Genomic DNA, 20,224 nt, shown 5'->3' with positions numbered 1-20,224 from the left:
TTCCCAGTGTACTATCTGCAAATGCACATTCTTTTTGCCAAAGTAGAGAAATCAAGACTCGGAGGACATACGTTTAAGCTGAGACGGGAAAAAACTATAGGAATGTGAGGCCAAAGTTTTCAACCAGAGGGTGGTGGATATATGGAGCGAGCTGTCAGAGCAGCTAGTTGAGGCATGTGCTATAACAGCATTTAAAATACATTTGGACAGGTACATGGATGGGGAAGGTTTAGAAGGATATGTGCCAAATGTAGGCTGGTGTGACTAGTGTAGATGGGCTTCTTGGTTGGCTTGGGCAAGTTGGGATGAAGAACCTGTTTCTGTGCTGAATGTCTCTATGACTCTAAATGCCAAGAGGATCTGAACTGCCGGTCCTTTGCAAATCCATCCACCCTCTCCAATATTTAACTCCCAATTAAGAAGAACTTGCTGGACCAAAACATGCTTAATCCATCAGACAATGTAATTGGGTTGCTTGCTTGAGATAGAATAAGCCCCTCTCATAAAAATGCTGTGATAACCTTTGGCAAACAACAAAACCACATCTCCAGCTTTGTCAAGTTTTTCCAACGATTCTGGATATCTCTGACTGTTAGTAATGAAATAAAAATCTAAAACATTTTAAAAGTAAGCAAGCAGGTACAGCAGGCAGTGAAGAAAGCGAATGGCATGTTGGCCTTTATTACAAGAGGAATCGAATATAGGAGCAAAGAGATCCTTCTGCAGTTGTACAGAGCCTTAGTGAGACCACACCTGGAGTATTGTGTGCAGTTTTGGTCCCCTAATTTGAGGAAGGACATTCTTGCTACTGAGGGTGTGCAGCGTAGGTTTACAAGGTTAATTCCTGGGATGGTGGGACTGTCATATGCTGAGAGAATGGAGCAGCTGGGCTTGTACACTCTGGAGTTTAGAAGGATGAGAGGGGATCTCATTGAAACATATAAGATTGTTAAAGGCTTGGACACGCTAGAGGCAGGAAACATGTTCCCGATGTTGGGGGAGACCAGAACCAGGGGCCACAGTTTAAGAATAAGGAGTAAGCCATTTAGAATGGAGACGAGGAAATACTTTCTCTCACAGAGAGTGGTGAGTCTGTGGAATTCTCTGCCTCAGAGGGCGGTTGAGGCAGGTTCTCTGGATGCTTTCAAGAGAGAGCTAGCTAGATACGGCTCTTTAAAAATAGCGGAGTCAGGTGATATGGGGAGAAGGCAGGAACGGGGTATTGATTGGGGATGATCAGCCATGATCACATTGAATGGCGGTACTGGCTCGAATGGCCGAATGGCCTACTCCTGCACCTATTGTCTATTGTGTAAAACTTTAAAGTGTTTTTTTAATCAGCCCAAAACACTTAAATGTTCTAATTAAGAATAATACTGTAAACACAAATCATTATAAAATATCCTTTATATTCTTACCTACCTTCCTCTTTGCTAAAAAACCTCCATTCCGTTGAATGGCGTGATGGATCCTGTAGCAGCTTCATCCAGTTGCAGAATATAGGGCAGGTTCCCCACTTTCTAGTAGAAGATACATGAAGTCCAGCAGCAAAGCGTAGTGACAGATTTACCAACTGGAATCTGTCAGCAAGTTCAGGCCGTCTGCTTTTGGCAAATAGATAGATTAATGCAGTGTTAGCTGCAGATATGCTGTCAAAGCCCAGCAAATCTTGAGCTAATCTACAGTGAGCACTTGTACAGTTGCCATAACTGATTTAATCATCTGCCTTACTGTGATAATAATAAGTTATATTGCAATGATATTTAAAGATTTAAAAAGTGCTTGAGATCAATATTTGGCCTTAAATCTGCGTCACTGTTTGACTAAGGTATTCAATCTTCTTTTAGCGCAGCTTGCAAATCCCAGTGTACAGGAGTAGTAATTGTGTAAGTTATGATGATGGCTGACAGCTGTACCTCCGTCTGCTGCATCAGCAGGATAAATAATTGAAGGTACATTTAGCGGGACTAGGCACCTTTGAGTGCCAGTGCACTGAACCTTGTAAAGTCTTTCAGCATCCTTTACTCACAGGGCTTCGAAATGCTTTTAAATACCCTGGAGAGCATCATACGATAATCCTGCAATAAGCACACCTTTTATACTGTATCGATTCCTAACACACTTCTTACCACCTTGGCCTGAGATGCAGTGATGAGATTTGGAAATCAATTAAATATTGATACGAGTGTGATGTATGAATTGTTTCATCTCCTAGATCTTTTCATCTTCAATGATTTTGCAAGGACATTGACACTAAGGGATATGTATTCATCTGAGTCTGTGGCAGTTTCAAGAACAAGAAATCATAAACTATTTCCCTTCAGTCTGAAGAAAGGTCCTGACCCGAAATGCCACCTATCCATGTTCTCCAGGGATGCTGCCTAACCCGCTGAGTTACTCCAGCATTTTGTATCTAATATTGTAAACCAGCACCTGCAATTCCTTGCGTCCACATGAAACTGCTGTAGATTAGTTACAATATAGGAGAATATAAATCATCAAAAAATAATCTTATAGCACAAGTCAAGCAGTCAATGGATCATGGTGACATCAGGACCCCATTAAGTGCATTGCCTTTAGACTGTTTACCCTTCAGCCTTATCCGATAACTACTTTTTACATTTCAAAGAAACATGATGAAGAGCGTGCTAGTGCTATCAGAGGAGGAAGTGCAACAAGTGATGCAGAGCTTTCTTGACGTTTTCTGTCAAATGGATAAAAGCCTGGCTCTACCTAAACTGCGGGAGAGGTCCATTCTACAAGCCAACATGACAGACTGGAGGAAAGCAAAGATGGAAAAGCTTGAGCTACGGTGGAGAAAACAAGTAAGGGGATGTAATGATACTTTTTTGTTGTTACCACATTAGGTCATAAGTTATAGGAGCAGAATTAGCCCTTTTGGCCCATCATGTCTATTCTGCCATTCAGTCACGGCTGATCTATCTTTCCCTCTCAACCCCATTCTCCTCCCTTCTCCCCACAACCCATGACTCCCTTACATGTACAGAGATAAAGTGACAAATTTTCATTTTGTGTGCTATCTAGGAAACTCATACCCTGCATAAGTACAATCAAACAATACACGAGTACAGCAGGTAGAGTAAAAATGAGAAAGAAATTGGAGTGGAGAGTATAGTGTTACAGTTGCAGAGAAAGTGCAGATAAAAAAGTGCAGGAGCTAAATCAAGGTAGATTGGGAGATCGGGACTCATCCTTTGCTTATGAGAGGTATGTTCAAGATTCTGATAACAGCAGGGATTACACTGTTCTTGAATCAGGTGGTATATTCTTTCAAGCATATGTAACTTCTGCCCAATGGGAGAGGGGAGAAGAGGAATGAGTGGGTGTGTGTGTGGTCCTTAATTTTGTTGAATGCTTTCGTATGATAGCCTGAATTGTAAATGGAGTAGATGAGGATGGAGGCCAGTTTGTGAGATGAACCAGGCTAGGTATTCCACTTTTAGCTTTCTGGGATGGAATTATTTGTAGATTGTGATTGGCACATGGTGCTGTTGCCTCAAAGCTCCAGGGACCCGAGTTTGATCATGACCTTGGGCGCTATCTGTGTGGAGTCTGTGCCTTCCCGATGCGACTAGTTTTTAGTTTAGTTTAGTATAGAGATACAGCGCGGAAACAGACCCTTCGGCCAATTGAGTCTGTGCCGACCAGCGATCCCCACACATTGACACTATCTCGCACACACTAGAGACAATTTGCAAATGTACCAAACCAATTAGCTTATAAACCTGTATGTCTGAAGAAGGGTTTCGACCCGAAACGTTGCCTATTTCCTTCGCTCCATATATGATGCTGCTGCACCCGCTGAGTTTCTCCAGCATTTTTGTGTACCTTCGATTTTCCAGCATCTGCAGTTCCTTCTTAAAAACCTGTATGTCCTTGGGAGTATGGGAGGAAACCAGAGATCCCTGGAGAAACCCCACGCAGGTCACGGGGAGAACGTACAAACTCCGTACAAACAAGCACCCGTCGTCAGGATCAAACCTGGGTCTGGTGCTGTAAGGCAGCAACTCTACCGCTGGGCCACAGTGCTGTGTATGTAGGCTTTTTCCCATATCCCAAATACATGCTGCTAAATTCATTGGCTCGTGTAGATTACTCCTCAATGTAGGAAGGGAAAAGGAATCAAAGGGGAGTTGATGGGCAAGTGAGAGAAAATAAGTTGCAGGATTGCAGGTACAAAGTAGTAACCTTGGTGTACATGGTGACATAATGTTTGAGTTGCCAGACCAATAGCCCATAGGTCTGGACAAAAATACAATGAACGGAATCAAATCCCACATGGCAGTTAATTTCAGCAGATAGTTTTGAATTAAAAAAAAAATGATCTTAGCAATGATGACCATAAAAGCAATGGATTGTCATAAGGGTTCAGCTGCTCCACTAATATCATGTGAGGAAGATATCAGCTGCACTTACCCAGTCAGGCTTATATACGACTTCAAGCCAAAGGCAATGAGGTTAACTCTTGCAATGACATGGAAAACCATTCTAATTCAGCTGCTCTCTGGAATAGGCAGTAAATTTTGGACTTGCCAGCAATGCCTGAAAAATGAATAAATTAGCAAAAGCCACTGCAGCTTGTGAACTAATGGTAGAAAAAACTGCAGCGATGCTGCAGGGGCTGAAAATAAACAGATTGATTCCAACATTTCAATGACATGTATGAACCATTGGAATTTCAATCTCAGCATCTCTAATGGACCTCTGCGTTTGGCTAAATACCTGCTCCCTCTTTGGCTAAATACATTCAATAGGCTAAAGTTTGTATTACAATGGCAAGCAATAACATGGAATATCGTAGAAACATTGTGCTTCAATTCTGCTGAGGTTTTGAGTTGGGAGCTGTGCATGTGTGACTGTTGGAATTCCCAGTTTGTTCATCTGTGTAGAATGAAACATCTTACACTTCAACTTCAGACCTTAAATTGCAAGCTTTTCTTCAATTTTGGCACATTTGCACATTTAATCAAAGATTTATCCCATCCCACTCATTTCTTCTTCTCCCCACTCTTTTTGGTGAAGGATACAAAAGCTTGAAAGTGTGCACCACCAAACTCAGGAGCAGCTTCTTCCCCTCTGTTATCAAGCCTCTGAATGGTTCTTCCATAAGCTAGGGTACAGTCCAATTTGCCTCTTTCCCCATAGCTAACATTGGACTTTGTCGCTGTTACTGATGTGCTATAATGCTGAGAACTATGTTCTGCATTCTGTATCTTCCCCTTTTGCTCTGCATATTGTACTTTGGTTTGATTATATTTATGTGTGGTATTATCTGATTTGTTCGGATAGCATGCAGGATAAATCTTTTCACTGTACCTCCGTAGACGCGACAATAATAAACCTAAATCTAATTTGCACATTGTTATGTTTGACTTGACCGACATGAAGGCGAGGCAACGGCTGCTATCAAGAAAGCGAGTGAACTGTCTGCAGCATGTTACATGCATTAATTGGTGGGAAGTCAAGGATGCAGAGCAAGGAGACCCATGGTTTCATTATGGGGCAATGTGGAGTGTCACCAAAAATACTTCAGATTTAAAAATCATATTTCGTGCACTTTTCTGGTTCTGGAATCTGCAATATTTAGCTTGATGGAGGAACGAACATTGCTCCAAGCTCGCTCAGATCTCAATGGTCTGATCTACTTATTTCCTTTACAAGCAGCACATTCAGAAACTGAGCAACGAAGTTGCATCGCACCTACCTCCCACTACCATACTCCCTTAGTCCAACACCAACCCCAGCACCATCACCCATCTGGTGCATTCTAGCATACAAAGGGTGTTAAATCAGTTTTGTGTGCTCTTCCCAAGCAAATTATGGATTCATTTTACTTGTCACGAAAGACAAAATTGCCGTTTTCCATAGAAATTAGTCCAGCAGTCGTACAAAATGTCATCTTATTATAACCAAGCACCGAATGAATTATATATCTATTACTCATTCAGTAAATATGTTTTTAATCCTATTTGCCAAAATAGACAGACCAAAAATAAACTTCTTTGTGCAATGCTACATGTTTTTATTTTACAATTCCCATTTAAGATAATAGCACTCATGTACAGTACACGGCAACATAACATTACTGTAACACCTATTCCATGGATGTCATGGACAAAATGTTCTCTATATTTGGAAAAAATCAATACCGTTCTTATTAGTGGAAAAATCCATATTCAGATACACTCTGTATTTCAGTTCTGCAGAAATGTAACTTAACTGAGGAAAGAGACTCCTATAGTAACATGCAAACCCAATATAACACTGTAACGTTGAAGCTTCCTGAATGGGACCCCATCTTTACTTGTTGATTTGACAAAATATTCTAATCATTTCCCTTTTAAAACATCTATAATTGAGTAAACGTAGATCCTTTATTTACTTTTGAGATACAGCACAGAAGCAGGCTCCTCAGCCCATCGAGTCCGTACAAACCAGCGATCACTGCATACACCCCCATCTAGGGACAATTTACATTTTGGGGACGTTAATTAATCTACAAAACTTGTACGTCTTTAGAGTGTGGGAGGAAACCGGAGCACCCGTAGAAAACCTGTGCAGTCACAGTGAGACCATACAAACTCGGTACAGACAGCACCCGTAGTCAGGATCGAACCCGGCTCTCTGGCTCTGTAAGGCAGCAACTCTACTGCTGCATCACTGTGCTGCTCTCCGCCACTGATCGCCTTTGCAGATTGCTTTCATCTGTGTTGATCAGATCAGCACCACTCATCTAAGTGACGTTGAAAGGTCACTTGGGGCCTGCATCACTAAAAACCCTGGATAGTATTGTTTTTCGAACGTGAAATACAAGAATTTTGGACGCTATGAGGAGAAGGATGAGGAGAAGGATGGAAGTGGCACAGGGTGAATTGTTCTTATATGGACCTGGTACATATTTGACAACTCAAATGGCCTCCTTCCATGACCATTCTGAGGTTTTCCCTGCAAGGAAGATCACACCTATTTTACTTTTCTGCATGTATTACTCCTAAACTGAACTTGTCAATGGTGAGATCATTCTGAATGGCACAGACACCCATCATCTGGTTAAAATTAAGAGACTTCTTTTAACCTAGGGAAGTATTCAAGGTCAGTAGCAGATACAGTGTGCAAATGGGTCCTTCAACCAACCTGCCCACATTGACCAACATGTTCCATCTGCACTAGTCCCACCTGCCTGCATTTGGCCCACAGCCTTCTAAGCGTATCCTACCCATGTACCTGTCCGAACGTGTTTTAAACTATGAGTGCAATCAACCCATACACAAGAACAGCATGTAGTGAAAAGAGAAAATATCAGAGTGCAGAATATAGTTTACAGCTTTGAAGCATTACAGTTCCAGAGGAAAAAGTCCAATGCCCACAGTGGTTGGTTGGAAGATTGAAACTATACCCTCGCTTGTGGGAGGACTATTCAGTAGTCTGCCAGCAAAGGGGAAGAAGCTGTTCCAGAGTCTGGTGGTACGTGCTTTCAAGCGTTTGTATCTTCTGCCCAAACATAGCAGGGCAAAGAGGGAATGACTGTTGTGAAAAAGGTTCTTAATTATGTGGCCTGGTTTCCCAAGGCAGGGTGAAGTGTAGATGGAGTCAACGGTGGGGCATCTGGGCTGTTTGATAGATTATTGAAAGCTTACCTGTGTGTGTCTATATCACAGGATAAAGTAAACGGCAAAGAACGTGGACATAGTGACCAGAACACACTGGTGACGTTACAAGAGCATACAAGACAGAAAATTAAATTGTACACTGGAGAAACCGAGAGAGCTGATGAAGAAATGAGTAAGGTAAGGCTTCAGAAAGATAGATTCCATCAATGTAATGACAATGTGGAAGCAATCTGCTGGACACATGCTATCGCTGGCAATCTCTGTTCAATTGCGTCACACACGGCCTTGCTGGGACATAATTCAATGTTAAACCTGCAGGCTATGAAACACAGATGTCCTGATTCCAGCCATTCGGATGTTGCCAATTGTAGTTTATCTTTCTGTCAAATCCAATTACAAAATATAAGAAGAATAAAATAGATGCGCCAACTAGATGAACCCATAATTTAACTTGATTTGACAAAGGCAAAGATCATCTGCATTACAAATGATCTCCTATTTAACAGAGTGGACCTGGCAAAATTGGGAATGTTGCTCCACAAACTAGTGAAGCAGTCTTCTGATGGTAATTGTATCTTCAAGGCCAACATCCTTGAAAGCTTAATTAACAAGCCTTTTGCCACCAGCAAACAGCAACATATTAGTGTGTAGATTAATTGGCTTTGGTAAAAATTATAAATTGTCCCTAGTATGTGTGCGCAGGTTAGTGCTAGTGTGTGGGGATTGCTGGATGGTACTGGCTCAGTTGGCCAAAGAGCCTGTTTCTGCGCTGTACCTCTACACTAAACTAAACAAAACTAAACATTCTATTGCACACCTGTGCAAGTCTGGGGGAATATTTGTGGACATGCTGAATCTTTTCAGATGCCTAAAAAAGTAAATCTGCTTTAAATATAATAAAAGGTACTGCAATTGCTGGCTTATACCAAAGATAGACACAAAATACTGGTATAACTCAGCGGGTCAGACAGTATCTCTGGAAAAAATGGATAGCTGTCATTTCAGGTCGGGATCCTTCTTCAGATTGATTGTAATGGAGGTGGGGCGGGGGGTTCGGGGGTGGCGTGGAGTGGACTGGAAACAAAAAAATCCAGGTCAAATCAGGGCCAGTAACAGATGACCTCAGGCAAGGAGGTAAACATGTACAGTGTTGGATCATCCTCCTTGAAAACCTTGGATCTGGACTTTAGCAGAGAGTCAATCTCTCCATTCATCCCAGGTTTCTGGTTCGGGAAGACCTTAACTGTCTCTGTCAGGACACAGTCGCCAACTTATTTCTTGATGAAACCTATGACGACTGAGGTATACTTATTGAGGATGACATTATAACCATATAACCATATAACAATTACAGCACGGAAACAGGCCATCTCGACCCTTCTAGTCCGTGCCGAATACGTATTCTCCCCTAGTCCCATATACTTGCGCTCAGACCATACCCTCCATTCCTTTCCCATCCATATAACTATCCAATTTATGTATTTATTTATTTATTTTTAAAAAAAAAAAAAAAATTGCACACCTGTGCAAAAAAACATCTTGACCATATTCCAGTTCACCAACTCAAAGCAATCCTGAAGTAGATCTCCAGAGATTACTGCTTTGGTTCACAGTCAGTAAGCCACGAGGCGAACCAACAGATGATCAAATTGGCAAAGGAAGGGCAAGGGACCTGCGCTAGGCCACCTTGATGGTGGTGCAGGTATGTTGGTTTGTTTAGCTTGGTACCGATCCTTTGGCACACTAAGTCCACACCGACCATCAATCACCTGCTCACACTAGTGCAACGTTATCCCACTTTTGCATTCACTCCCTACACAAACCTGCACATCTTTGGGATATGAAATGAAGCCAGAGCACCCGTATGAAGTCCTTGTGGTCATGGGGAGAATGGGCAAATTTCACACAGACAGCTTCTGAGGTCAGGATCAAACCCGGGTCTCTGTCACCTTGAGGCAGCAGCTCTACCAGCTGCACCACTGTGCCATCCATGTAATAGATAGCTATTGGAGTAAGTCTGGATGCTATATCAAGGTGTCATTTCAAACACACACTAAGAAATTACCCTGAACACCCCTCCTCAGCCAATACCTCAGTACTCATAATATGGAGAAAGTATTTTGAATGAGAAGAATTATCTGGGTCATATTTGTAGGTATGTTGCAAAACTTACCTTCAGCGGCGCTGCAGTTCTGCCACTGCCCGTGTGCGTGACTTTGGCGCCTTTGAGAGGGGGGTGGGTTTAAAACGCGATTTTCTCTAGGCTGTTGAAATCGATGTTGTTCAGCCTACTTAGTTGCTGACGAAAAATCGCTGCGAAATTCTTTGTCTGCAGGTATTTTTAAACTAAATTGGGTTATTTAATTGTTATAGTAGATTAAAAATCATCCTCTAAACCCCGACAACGGGACGGATCTCATGTAGGGGACAAGGCAAGGTAGGTTGTTTATTTTTACATTAAAAAGGGCTTCTTAAGATCCCTTTATACAAAATTTTATGTTGCGAGTAGCTGACTTGGGGGCCCATTCAATCCCGCGGTATCTTTCATGCCATATGGGCTTCAAATTCACTGCAATGGCAGCGTTCCAAACCAGTACGTTCCACAAAATCCCACTTGCAAGCTGATTTAAATGGCCATTAATTTACAGCAATTGAACACTAAATCCCTTCCATTTGGCCTATAAATTAATGTCAATGAGATTTAAAAATCATGTTTTATTGTGAATTCTTGTCTGAATGTTCTTTGGACACTTAGGCTATTTAAAAATGTTAATCTTTCCTTAAGAAATGGATAGATGTTTAGATCTAGTAATTGAATTTTGGAATTAGCTACAATTGGGTAACTAACTAATGATATGCTTTAATTTCAGGTCATCCAAGTAAGATTGTTTAATATTTGTTTCAGAATGCTTCTATCTATTCTATCTATATATCTATCTATTAATATATAAAACTGTGTGCCTGCCGGCATCCGGCGTCCATCCGGCTGCCGGCCACCTTTCTTCCTTTGATTCCTTGCTACGCCGAAACCAAACCCAGAATCGCCGACATCTTTTCCATTTCGGTAGAGATTTCACTTTTCTTTATAAGTATCCACTCCTGATTACATTTCGTACCTCTCTCCACCCGCCCCCTTCCTCCTACCCCTCTGTCCCCCTTCCATCACTCTCCCTACCCCTCCCCTCCCCACCCACTCTTCCACTTCTCTCCCCTTACCCCACCCCTCTCCCTCCCCCCCCCTCTCTCTCTTCCCCTCCCTCCCCTCTCTCCCCCAACCCTTCCCCTACCCCTCTGTCCCTGTTCCACCACTCTCCCGTCCCTCTTCCACCACTCCCCCGCTACCCCTCTACCTCTCCCTCCCCACTCTTCCACTTCTCTCCCCCCCCCCTCCTCTCCCTCTCCTCACCCCTCTCCCATCCCTCTCTCCCCACCCCCTTCCCTCTCTACCCCACCCCCTTCCCTCTCTCCCCCCCCTCCCCCCTTCCCCCTACCCCTCTGTCCCTCTTCCACCACTCCCCCCCTCTCCTCTTCCCACTACCGCTACCCCACTACCTCTCCCTCCCTCCCCACTCTTCCACTTCTCTCCCCCCTTCTCTCACCTCCCCCTCTTCCTCTCCTCACCCCTCTCCCATCCCCTCTCTCCCCCCCCCCCTTCCCTCTCTACCCCACCCCCTTCCTCTCTCCCCCCCGCCCCCTTCCTCCTACCCCTCTCCTCCCTCCCTCCCCACTCTTCCACTTCTCTCCCCCCCCTTCCCCCTCCACTTTCACTCCCCACTCTTTCCCCTCTCTCCCCCTCCCTCCCTCCCTCCTTCCTCCCCCCCCCCCCCCCCCCCCCCCACATCTCTCTCCCCATCCCCCTCTCTCACCCCCTACCCTGCTCTCCTTTCCCTCACAAATCTGTCCAGTTTCCTCCTCCCTCCTCTCCCCTCCCTCCCCTCTTCTCACCCCCCCCCCCCCCCATCCCCATCTGGCTGGTGTTTGTGCGTGTGTGATGCCGCAGACCTCCCCCCCCCACAAACGCCTTTGGGGAAACAGACCCAACGGGTCTGCACTTGGTCTAGTCTATCTTTAAAACTGTGTGGCTGCTGGCGTCCAGTGTCCGGCCGTCCAGCTGCCGGCTGCCTTTCTTCCTTTGGTTGCTGGCTACTTCGAAACCAGACGCAGAATCGCCGAGATCTTTTCCATTTTGGTAGAGATTTCACTTTTCTTTCAAAGTATCCGCTCCTGATTACATTTCGTCGTGTTTATGTACACATTTTTAATCAAATCCAGCTTTTGTGTTAAATCAATGGAAAATCAATAGGGAACAAGATGCTAATTTCTGAGTATGAAAATGGCCATAACATTTTTAATACTGAAGATATGAAAGCGAATTAGGTGTCAAATTAAACTTCTTTTTATGCTTTATCTGATGGGATAAATTGCAGACTTGATTTTTAAAATCTCAAAATTTTGTAACGTTGCTAATATTTAGCATAGTATATTGTGCCTAGTTCAATAGCTAACTACAACACGAAGCACATCACAAAGCAATGAGTAAATGGACACACCAAAGTTCAGAAATGTTTCCCGGTCCACTTTCTGTGATGGTGTAAAATATTAATTTTAAATCCATCAGCCCTGAAATTGCACCACGGGTGATCTGATACAAATGCTTCAGATTCTACATCTGCAATTACACTCCCACTGTTTCACTGGAGCTTTAGCCTATTCATTTCAAAATTCATTGATGTACTGATGTGCTCAGGGAATAATTATAGTGCCATTATTTTGTTAAGCATAGTCAGAAATGGTGGAAATATTCCATCTCATCTCCGCAAATGTCCGTGTTGCCTGGGTACAAGCTGTTGCACAATTCCAGCAGTTTCTAGTTTCCTTGCAGGTATCCACTTATTGCAGATTTACTTTTCACACAAAATGCTGATAAGCTGTTTATAATTAACAGCTCTTTGACTGTAAATCCCAGATGACGCCACATAAACTACCTCAAAGGCAGTCTGACTACCGCATTATTTATCTGGTTAAAACTCCATTTGTCCACTGACAAATTGCTCACTCCTGCACAAGGCTGACGAGCTCCACAGGTTGAGTCATATAATCTGTAATATATTTCTAAAACTGCAGTACAGAGAAATGAGCAGTGACTGTGTTCCATTACTAGGAGATCTATGAACTTGTATCCAATGTAGGGTAGGGATCATAGGTTTGGTTATGATGTTATTATGGATTTAAGTCAATGCAATCAAAAATATGACATGAAATAATTTAATGCTTACAGGCATTTTGGACATCCTGTGTTGCTGAATTATACTGAGACTATTTAGATTTAGAAATGCTGTTCTTTAGATTACTGCAATCATTCTCTGTTCAGAAAAAAAATATTATAGTTATTTAACACATTCAAACTGGTTAATAATTAAGGAAGAAATAAATTGTTCTGTTAACATCTCTAAGTATCCCAATAGATGACTTTTGTTTGAAGCGCAGTTATATATGTGCTGTAGGCAAATGCGGGGTATCCAGGGCTGGCATTAAGCCGATTGGACCGATTGCTCCCAATTGAGCCCTGCGAGTAAGGGGGCCCCGCGCCAGAGTAATCGGCTCTCGGCTCGGGTAGATATACCCCGGGTGGAGGGGGGAGAGAGGGGCGGAGAGAGAGTAGAGGGGTGGAGGGGGAAGAAAAGGATAGACGGGGAGGGTGGTGTGAGGGGGAATGGAGAGGGGGAAGAGGGGGAGGTGGGTCGTTCCCTCGCGGTCCCGGGGCAGCGCTCCCGCCCAAAGATCCTATACCGGAGCTATAAATCTGCTTGCTATAGGATCTTTGCTCCCGCCCCTCCAGTCACCGTGCTTGACGCACACAGCCTGGGATCCACCCCTTTCTCTCCCCGGGGAGACGCGGTGAACAATACACGGAGGGCCGGGCCGGGCCGGGGGTTGGAGCAGCGTTTACAAACATCGGCCTCAGCTCACACCCGTCCGCCCGGTCCCCGGCATCTGCTCCTGCCGCCGGCCCTCTCCTTCTCTCCTTCTCTCCTTCTCTCCTTCTCTCCTTCTCTCCTTCTCTTCATCCTTCTTCTCTCTTTTCCCTTATCTCATTCGCTCCCATCCCTTCTTTCTCTCCTTCCCTCACTCCTTTCTCTACTTCCCTCCCTCACGTTCTTCCTCCCTTCTCTCTCTCTGCTTCCCTCCCTTCTCTCCTTCCCTCCCATACACACATAACGCACAGACAACTAACACACACACATGACGCACAGACAACTAACACACACAACTAAGTTAGGATGGGGTAGAAGCCCAAAGGGTAGGATGGGGCTGAAGCCCAAAATTTAATGCCTGAACTGGTTTTTCACCAATGGTTATTGGTTTTCCAGTATCTATTTAATTAAATAACTTTTTTTTTCATTTCACAGTCATTAAAACAAGTGGTATTGTAACTATGTACTTTTCAGAGGTGATCTACACATTTTGTTTGCTACTTGTAGGCTTACATGTATGCAATTTTATATTAAAATGTAGCTTAGATCTGTTTGGTCCATTAAGTCGCAGGCACTTTCTAAGCGCACATTTTGATTGCTTTCCATTCTACCATAGAGATATAAAGTCTACAATAGACTATATCTCTATGGTAGAATGGAAAGTAAAGTCTATAATAGACTTTAATTATATTTCTATGAATCTACAGACCTTGGCTGGGAACCTGGGGCTTACCAAAATTGTTCCCAATTGGGCCCCGCACCTCCTAAGGCCGGCCCTGGGGGTATCGTGATGACAATAGAACAAGTAACTGTTTAACTATCTCTTTCTGTCTTTGTTCGCATGATGTTGATATATCTGACAATACCATCTCTAATGTCCATCCCCAATTAAAGGCAGGCATAGGGCATTCAGCCCTTTGAACTTACTCTGCCATTCAATATAATCATGGCTGATTCTTTATCTCAATGCCCCTTTCCTGCACTCTCCCCAGATACCTTAATTCAGTGACGTGGCCCCTAGCAACTTCTCCAACAGTGAATTCCTATATCAGGAAGATTGTTTGTGTACTCCTTAGTGAAGACAGATCCAAAGTACCTGTTCAACTCATCTGCCATTTCCTTGTTCCCCAATATAAATTCACCTTTTTCAGTCTTCAAGGGTCCAACTTTGGTCTTAACTGATTTTTTCTTCTTCACATACCTAAAGAAGCCTTTACTATCCTGCTTTATATTCTTGGCTAGCTTACCTTCGTACTTCATCTTTTCTCCCCGTATTGTCTTTTTGGTTATCTTCTGTTGTTCTTTAAACATTACCCAATCCTCTTGCTTCCCGCTCATCTTTGCTACGTTGTACTTCTTCGCTTTAATTTTTATACTGTCCCAGACGTCCCTCGTCAGCCATGATCGTCCCTTTCTCCTCTTGGAATCTTTCTTCCTCCTAGGAATGAACTGATCCTGCACCTTCTGTATTATTCCTAGAAACACCTGCCATTTTTGTTCCACTGTCATCTCTGCTAGTGTATCTTTCCAGTCAACTTTTACCAGCTCCTCCCTCATGGACCCATAGTCCACTTTATTCAACTGCAACACTGACACCTCCGATCTACTCTTCTCCCTCTCCAATTGTGGATTAAACTTGACCAAAGGTTTCAAAGGTTTCTTTATTAGTCACATACACCTAGGTGCAGTGAAATTCTTGTTGCCAATGCAGCACATAAAAAAAGAATACAAACATGACAATCTTCTTCTTATCGAGTCCACACCAGAGCTGAACACACTTCTCGGCATCTGCACAATGGTGTCTGTCTTGCGCTTCTTGTGCGTCTTGTGCGTGGTGGTGGAAAGATTGGTTGAAACAGGGCCGCGACGTGAACGCTCTTTCCTTGACCCCAACATGACAATAATAAGGAACTTTAACATAAAAAAACATCCCCCCACAATGGTTTCCATTATGAGTGAAGGCACTAAATCCAGTCTCATCCCCATGTCCATCCATAGTCAGGCCTATTGAGGCCTCCGCAGTCGCCGCTACGGAGGCTCGATGTTCCAGGCCGTTCTCGCCGGGTGATGGTGCTCCGGCGTCGGGAGAATCCTCTCAGCGGCTTGGGACACCTGGAACAGCCGCCTCCTTACTCGAGACCGCGGCTTCCGAAGCCAACAAGGCCGCACCAGATGGAGCTCCACTACTGGCGATCTCGTCGCGAGATCCCAGGCTCCCGATGAAAAGTTCAGCGCCGCCGCCCGCAGCTGGCCGCTCCACAGACCCGCAGCTCCGCGATGTTTTACTCGGCGGTCTTCAGCTCACCGGAGCTCCAGCGCGGCGACCCGGGCAAGGCATCGCCCGCTCCTCAATAGCGCTCCAGTGCTGTGCGGCCGCCGAAGCCGAGGTTCTGGGCGGTCCCCTCAGGAAACGCCGCTCTAGGCCCACTGGTAGGCCGCAAGGACGGGTCGACAGTGTAGCCCGGAGAAAAGCTGCCTCTCGGACCAGGTAGGGACCCTGAAAGGTAGTTTCCCCCTCCCCCCCCCCACCCCGCACATAAAAAAGACCAGAACTCCATAACAAAAACACTTTAACTAACTAAAAATAAAAATAGATGAAAAGACGGACAGCTGCAGGAGAAAAGAGAAAAAAAGAGAGAGAGAGAGAGATGTTTAGGCAGAGGTTATCAGGATTGAACAATCGGCAGTCATAGAGTCATACAGCATGGAAACAGGCCCTTCGGTCCAACCTGCCCACACCGATGGACCTGCCCAATCTTCACTAGTTCCCCTTGTCAGCATTTGACCCATATCCCTCTAAACCAATCCATTCCCCCAGTGTCTGCCTGAGTTTTCTCTGTGTGCTCCAATTTCCTCCCACATTCCAGACATACAGGTTAAATAGTTTTGGTAAAAAAATTGTATGTTGTCCCTCTTGTGTAGGATTGTGCTAGTGTACAGGTGATCGCTTGTCGAAGCTGACCCAGTGGGCTGAAGGACATGGTTCCATGCTATTCCTCCAAAATCTAAAAATCTAAATCTGAGTACATTGATCCTCAAGGCCTGACTCCAAAAACTGGACAACTACGGGTCCCTTTTATTTAAAACTCAGTTGCCTGGAAAATCTCCTGGCTTCCTGTGGACACTCACTAACTAAGTTGCAGATTTTGCAGCTTTTCCACCAAGGCATCAGGAATCACTGGCGTGAACCTCACCATTCAAAACTGTTCCTAATGCCCCTGTCCCACTTAGGAATCCTGAACGGAAACCTCTGGAGACTTTGCGCCCCACCCAAGGTTTCCGTGCGGTTCCCGGAGGTTGCAGGTGGTTGCCGGAGGTTGCAGGTAGTGGAAGCAGGTAGGGAGACTGACAAAAACCTCCGGGAACCTCTGGGAACTGCACGGGTGGGGCGCAAAGTTTCCCGAGGTTTCCGTTCAGGTTTCCTAAGTGGGACAGGGGCATAAGATTAGATTCACTTCTTGAATGCTCCGTGCCAGCCACAGTACACCTCCCCTTTAAGAGGTGCGGGCAAGCTTTAACTGCAGCTCATCATTCTTTATCTTTGCTCCATGCTGATGTAACAATCCCAACCTACCGTGTGGTCAGCACACACTGGATGTCAAATGCATTGAAATGAACAGGTAGCACAAAGCTGGCAGTTTGCCTGCAGTGCAATCAATAGAAGAAAATCTCTCCTATTCTGTGCACAGAATGCAGTTAATGGTAATGAGGATATAACATTGCTGAAATTTGGGAAGAGTGAACTTTACTGAGATTTTAGGACATTTCTACCCTGTAATTCCTCAGCTCACAGACCTTTCAGTAAACAGTATGAACATATCGAAGCTTACCATTACCTGTGCAATTTACTCATTTGGGAGTCCACTGTGGTACAAATTGGTGTCTTTAAACTCCTTGAGGCCTTTGCTTCAAATCATCCATATTGTTCTTGTTTCTCCTGGTGATTTCCTTTCAGTGCTATGCTAAAAGCAGAGTGAGTGTTGCAATATGTCTTGTGTCTAAGATTTTGTTGTGTTCTGTTGAACAGGTGTGAAAAGCGCTTTCTCGCTGCATCTGTCAGAAAGATCATGACTGCCTTTTCAGACATTGCCTGCTTCACTTATTGGCATTAAACCACCGAGACTACTGGCCCCATATTCCACATCTTCACATCTTTCCATTTAGTCCCTCTCCACTCATCGTCACTATGAGATTATCTCCATTTCCTCAGTGTTGTTGCCAAATCAACAGGCTTCCTGGGCTCCATTTTTGCCGATGTTACTAAGACATCTTATCCCATCCTAATCAAATATGTCCTCATCGTCCCTTCTCGGAACCCATCTGTGCTTGATCCCTCTGTCCTTGCACCCTTCTGCTCCGCTCTTCATCCGGGCTCTCTGTATCCAACATCCTAAAATATGGTGCATCTCAGCTCAGGACCCATCTTTCACACAATTAGTATCTAGAAACTAGGTTTGATTTTGTGATCTGCTCAAATATCAGTTACATTTAGCACTGAAGGAAGTCCTTCTCAAGTCCTTCTCAGGGCATTACACAATTAGTCAAAAGCAAATCTAAACACCGTTGGAGTAATTTACAGCCAGGAAAGACCATGAAGACTGGATAGTTCCCAAGGTTCTAGAATTAATTCAGCTCACAGGCATTAGCAATCCATATTGATACCTTGGAGGGGAGACTACTTGGGAAAGGTGCAATGGGAGAGTTAGAAGTCCTGATGGCATAGTAATGCAGCTGTTAGAGCTGTGGCCTCACTACACCAGAGACCCAGGATCGATCCTGATCTCAGGTGTTGTCTGCCTGGAGTTTGCACCTTGTCCCTGGAACCACATGGTTCGGTTTCTTTCTGTTCCCTCATACATTCCAAAGGCGTGGGGGTTTGTAGGTTAATTGGCCTCTGTATATTGCCCCTAGTGTATAGGGAGTGAATAGGTGTGATAACATAGATCTGGTGTGAACAAATGATTGATGGTAGGTGTGAATTTGGTGGGACAAATGGCCTGTTTCCATGCTGTATCTTTCAATCAGTCAATCTCTCATGTGAGCCAAGAGATCTGATGGGCCCACCCCTTGTGGAACCAGACAGGACGTAGCTCTTTGTCTTCTCCAGGTGAATTGCCACAGTACAAGCTGTGTCAAAATCCTTTCTTTACAGCTTTGTACAATCCTACTAATCTTGGAGATCTCCGCAGTGCTGAATTCTTCTTGTGGTTGTCCAACATTAATCGTTCACTCATGAGTGGCCATTTTTTTTAGTTACCAAAAGTCTGCTATTCTCATCCATATCTTGGTACCCATTTATTTCTCTCCTCTAAAAAGATTTAGTTTAGATTCTTAAAATCTTCTTAAAATAAATTAGTATAGAAGTGATTGTTTATCTAATGTTAAAATTGTAACTGCATTGATGCTGGCCAATTCTGGAGTATGGTGTAAATTTTGGTCGTGCAGCAGCATCTTATAGCGAAGAAATGTCAACGTTTCGGAGAGAAAACCCTTCTTTTACTAGAATGTTGGGGGGGTTTCAGCAACTAAGTTACAGAGGAGGTTGCCCGAAGTTGGGCTTTATAGGAGGGTTGGAGGCGCAGCTAAGGGTTAAGGAAGGGGAGGATACAGCAAGTTTTTAAAAAATTGGGAGGGATAGACAATGTTTGACATGGAAAAGCTTTTCCCCACTGAGAGTAGGTGAAGTCCCTCCAAACAAGGGGACTCTGACATGAGACCCAGGACTGAGAGTTTATTGGTAAATGGGAGGGGGAACTTCTTTACTGAGCCAGAGGGTGGTAGCTGTGTGGAATGCGGCTTCCAGTGAAGGTGGTCGGAGGCAATGTTCGTTTTTTATCATTTAAAAATCTCCCCGATGTAAATTAGCTGGACCTAGGGAAGAGGATGCACTAGATGAGGTGGAGGAGATGCAGGTATTGGGACTAGGGGAGATTATTGTTGCTTCGGCACGGACGAAGTCGTCGGGATGGCCTGTTTCCATGCAGGCGTTGTTATATGGTTATAGCGGTTAAAATCTGTTTATTTAACCAGTGGAGATTGTTTATCTGTGCCTGGCCTGCTGATATAAAATACTGTTTGCATTGATATGTGCCCAGAGGTCTTGATACACGAATGGCACTATTTACATGGAGTTTTTCTGTAGTTAATTGTTCCGCACACTGAGTTGATAAATCTTGTGATAATTTGTAATGTGGCATCAGAGAAATAATTCTCAAATAGAATTGAGAGGGCAGCACAGGGCAGATGACTTGATAATGACGACTAAGGAGATGTAAATAAAAGGAGACAATTGAAAACAGGGAAACTAAAGAGGGAAAACGTTAAGATACACACTGAAGAAACAGGTTAGAAATCTGAAATAGAAATGGAGAATGTTGGCAATGTTTAGCAAGCAAAGTAGGTGTATGTGTGAAAGAAATGAAGTTATTCTTCAGATTTACGACCTTTCATCAGAAACGCACATTTCTATTGAAACTAGAAAGGCTGATTAGACACAAAAAGCTGGAGTAAATCAGTGGGTCAGATAGCATCTTGGATAAGTGACTTTTCAGGTCGAGCCTTCTTCAGCCAGGTTACATGAAATTATTAGATTCATTATTAGACCTTAAGGGGTGTATT

The 20,224-nt window shown here is 44.0% G+C and overlaps 1 protein-coding gene across 1 annotated transcript in view; it reads left to right on the top strand.

The window, feature by feature from the left end:
- LOC129695846 (limbin-like) overlaps positions 1-20,224 on the top strand; it is a 146,925-nt gene that overhangs the window by 101,851 nt on the left and 24,850 nt on the right. The window contains exons 15-16 of the mRNA XM_055633261.1: positions 2,630-2,825; positions 7,680-8,048. Coding sequence (XP_055489236.1) covers positions 2,630-2,825; positions 7,680-8,048 — 565 coding nt within the window. The remainder of the gene's footprint in view (positions 1-2,629; positions 2,826-7,679; positions 8,049-20,224) is intronic.

The sequence above is a fragment of the Leucoraja erinacea genome, chromosome 1, assembly GCF_028641065.1.
Source record: "Leucoraja erinacea ecotype New England chromosome 1, Leri_hhj_1, whole genome shotgun sequence".
NCBI lineage: Eukaryota > Metazoa > Chordata > Chondrichthyes > Rajiformes > Rajidae > Leucoraja > Leucoraja erinaceus.
This window is presented reverse-complemented; position numbering and strand designations above follow the sequence as displayed.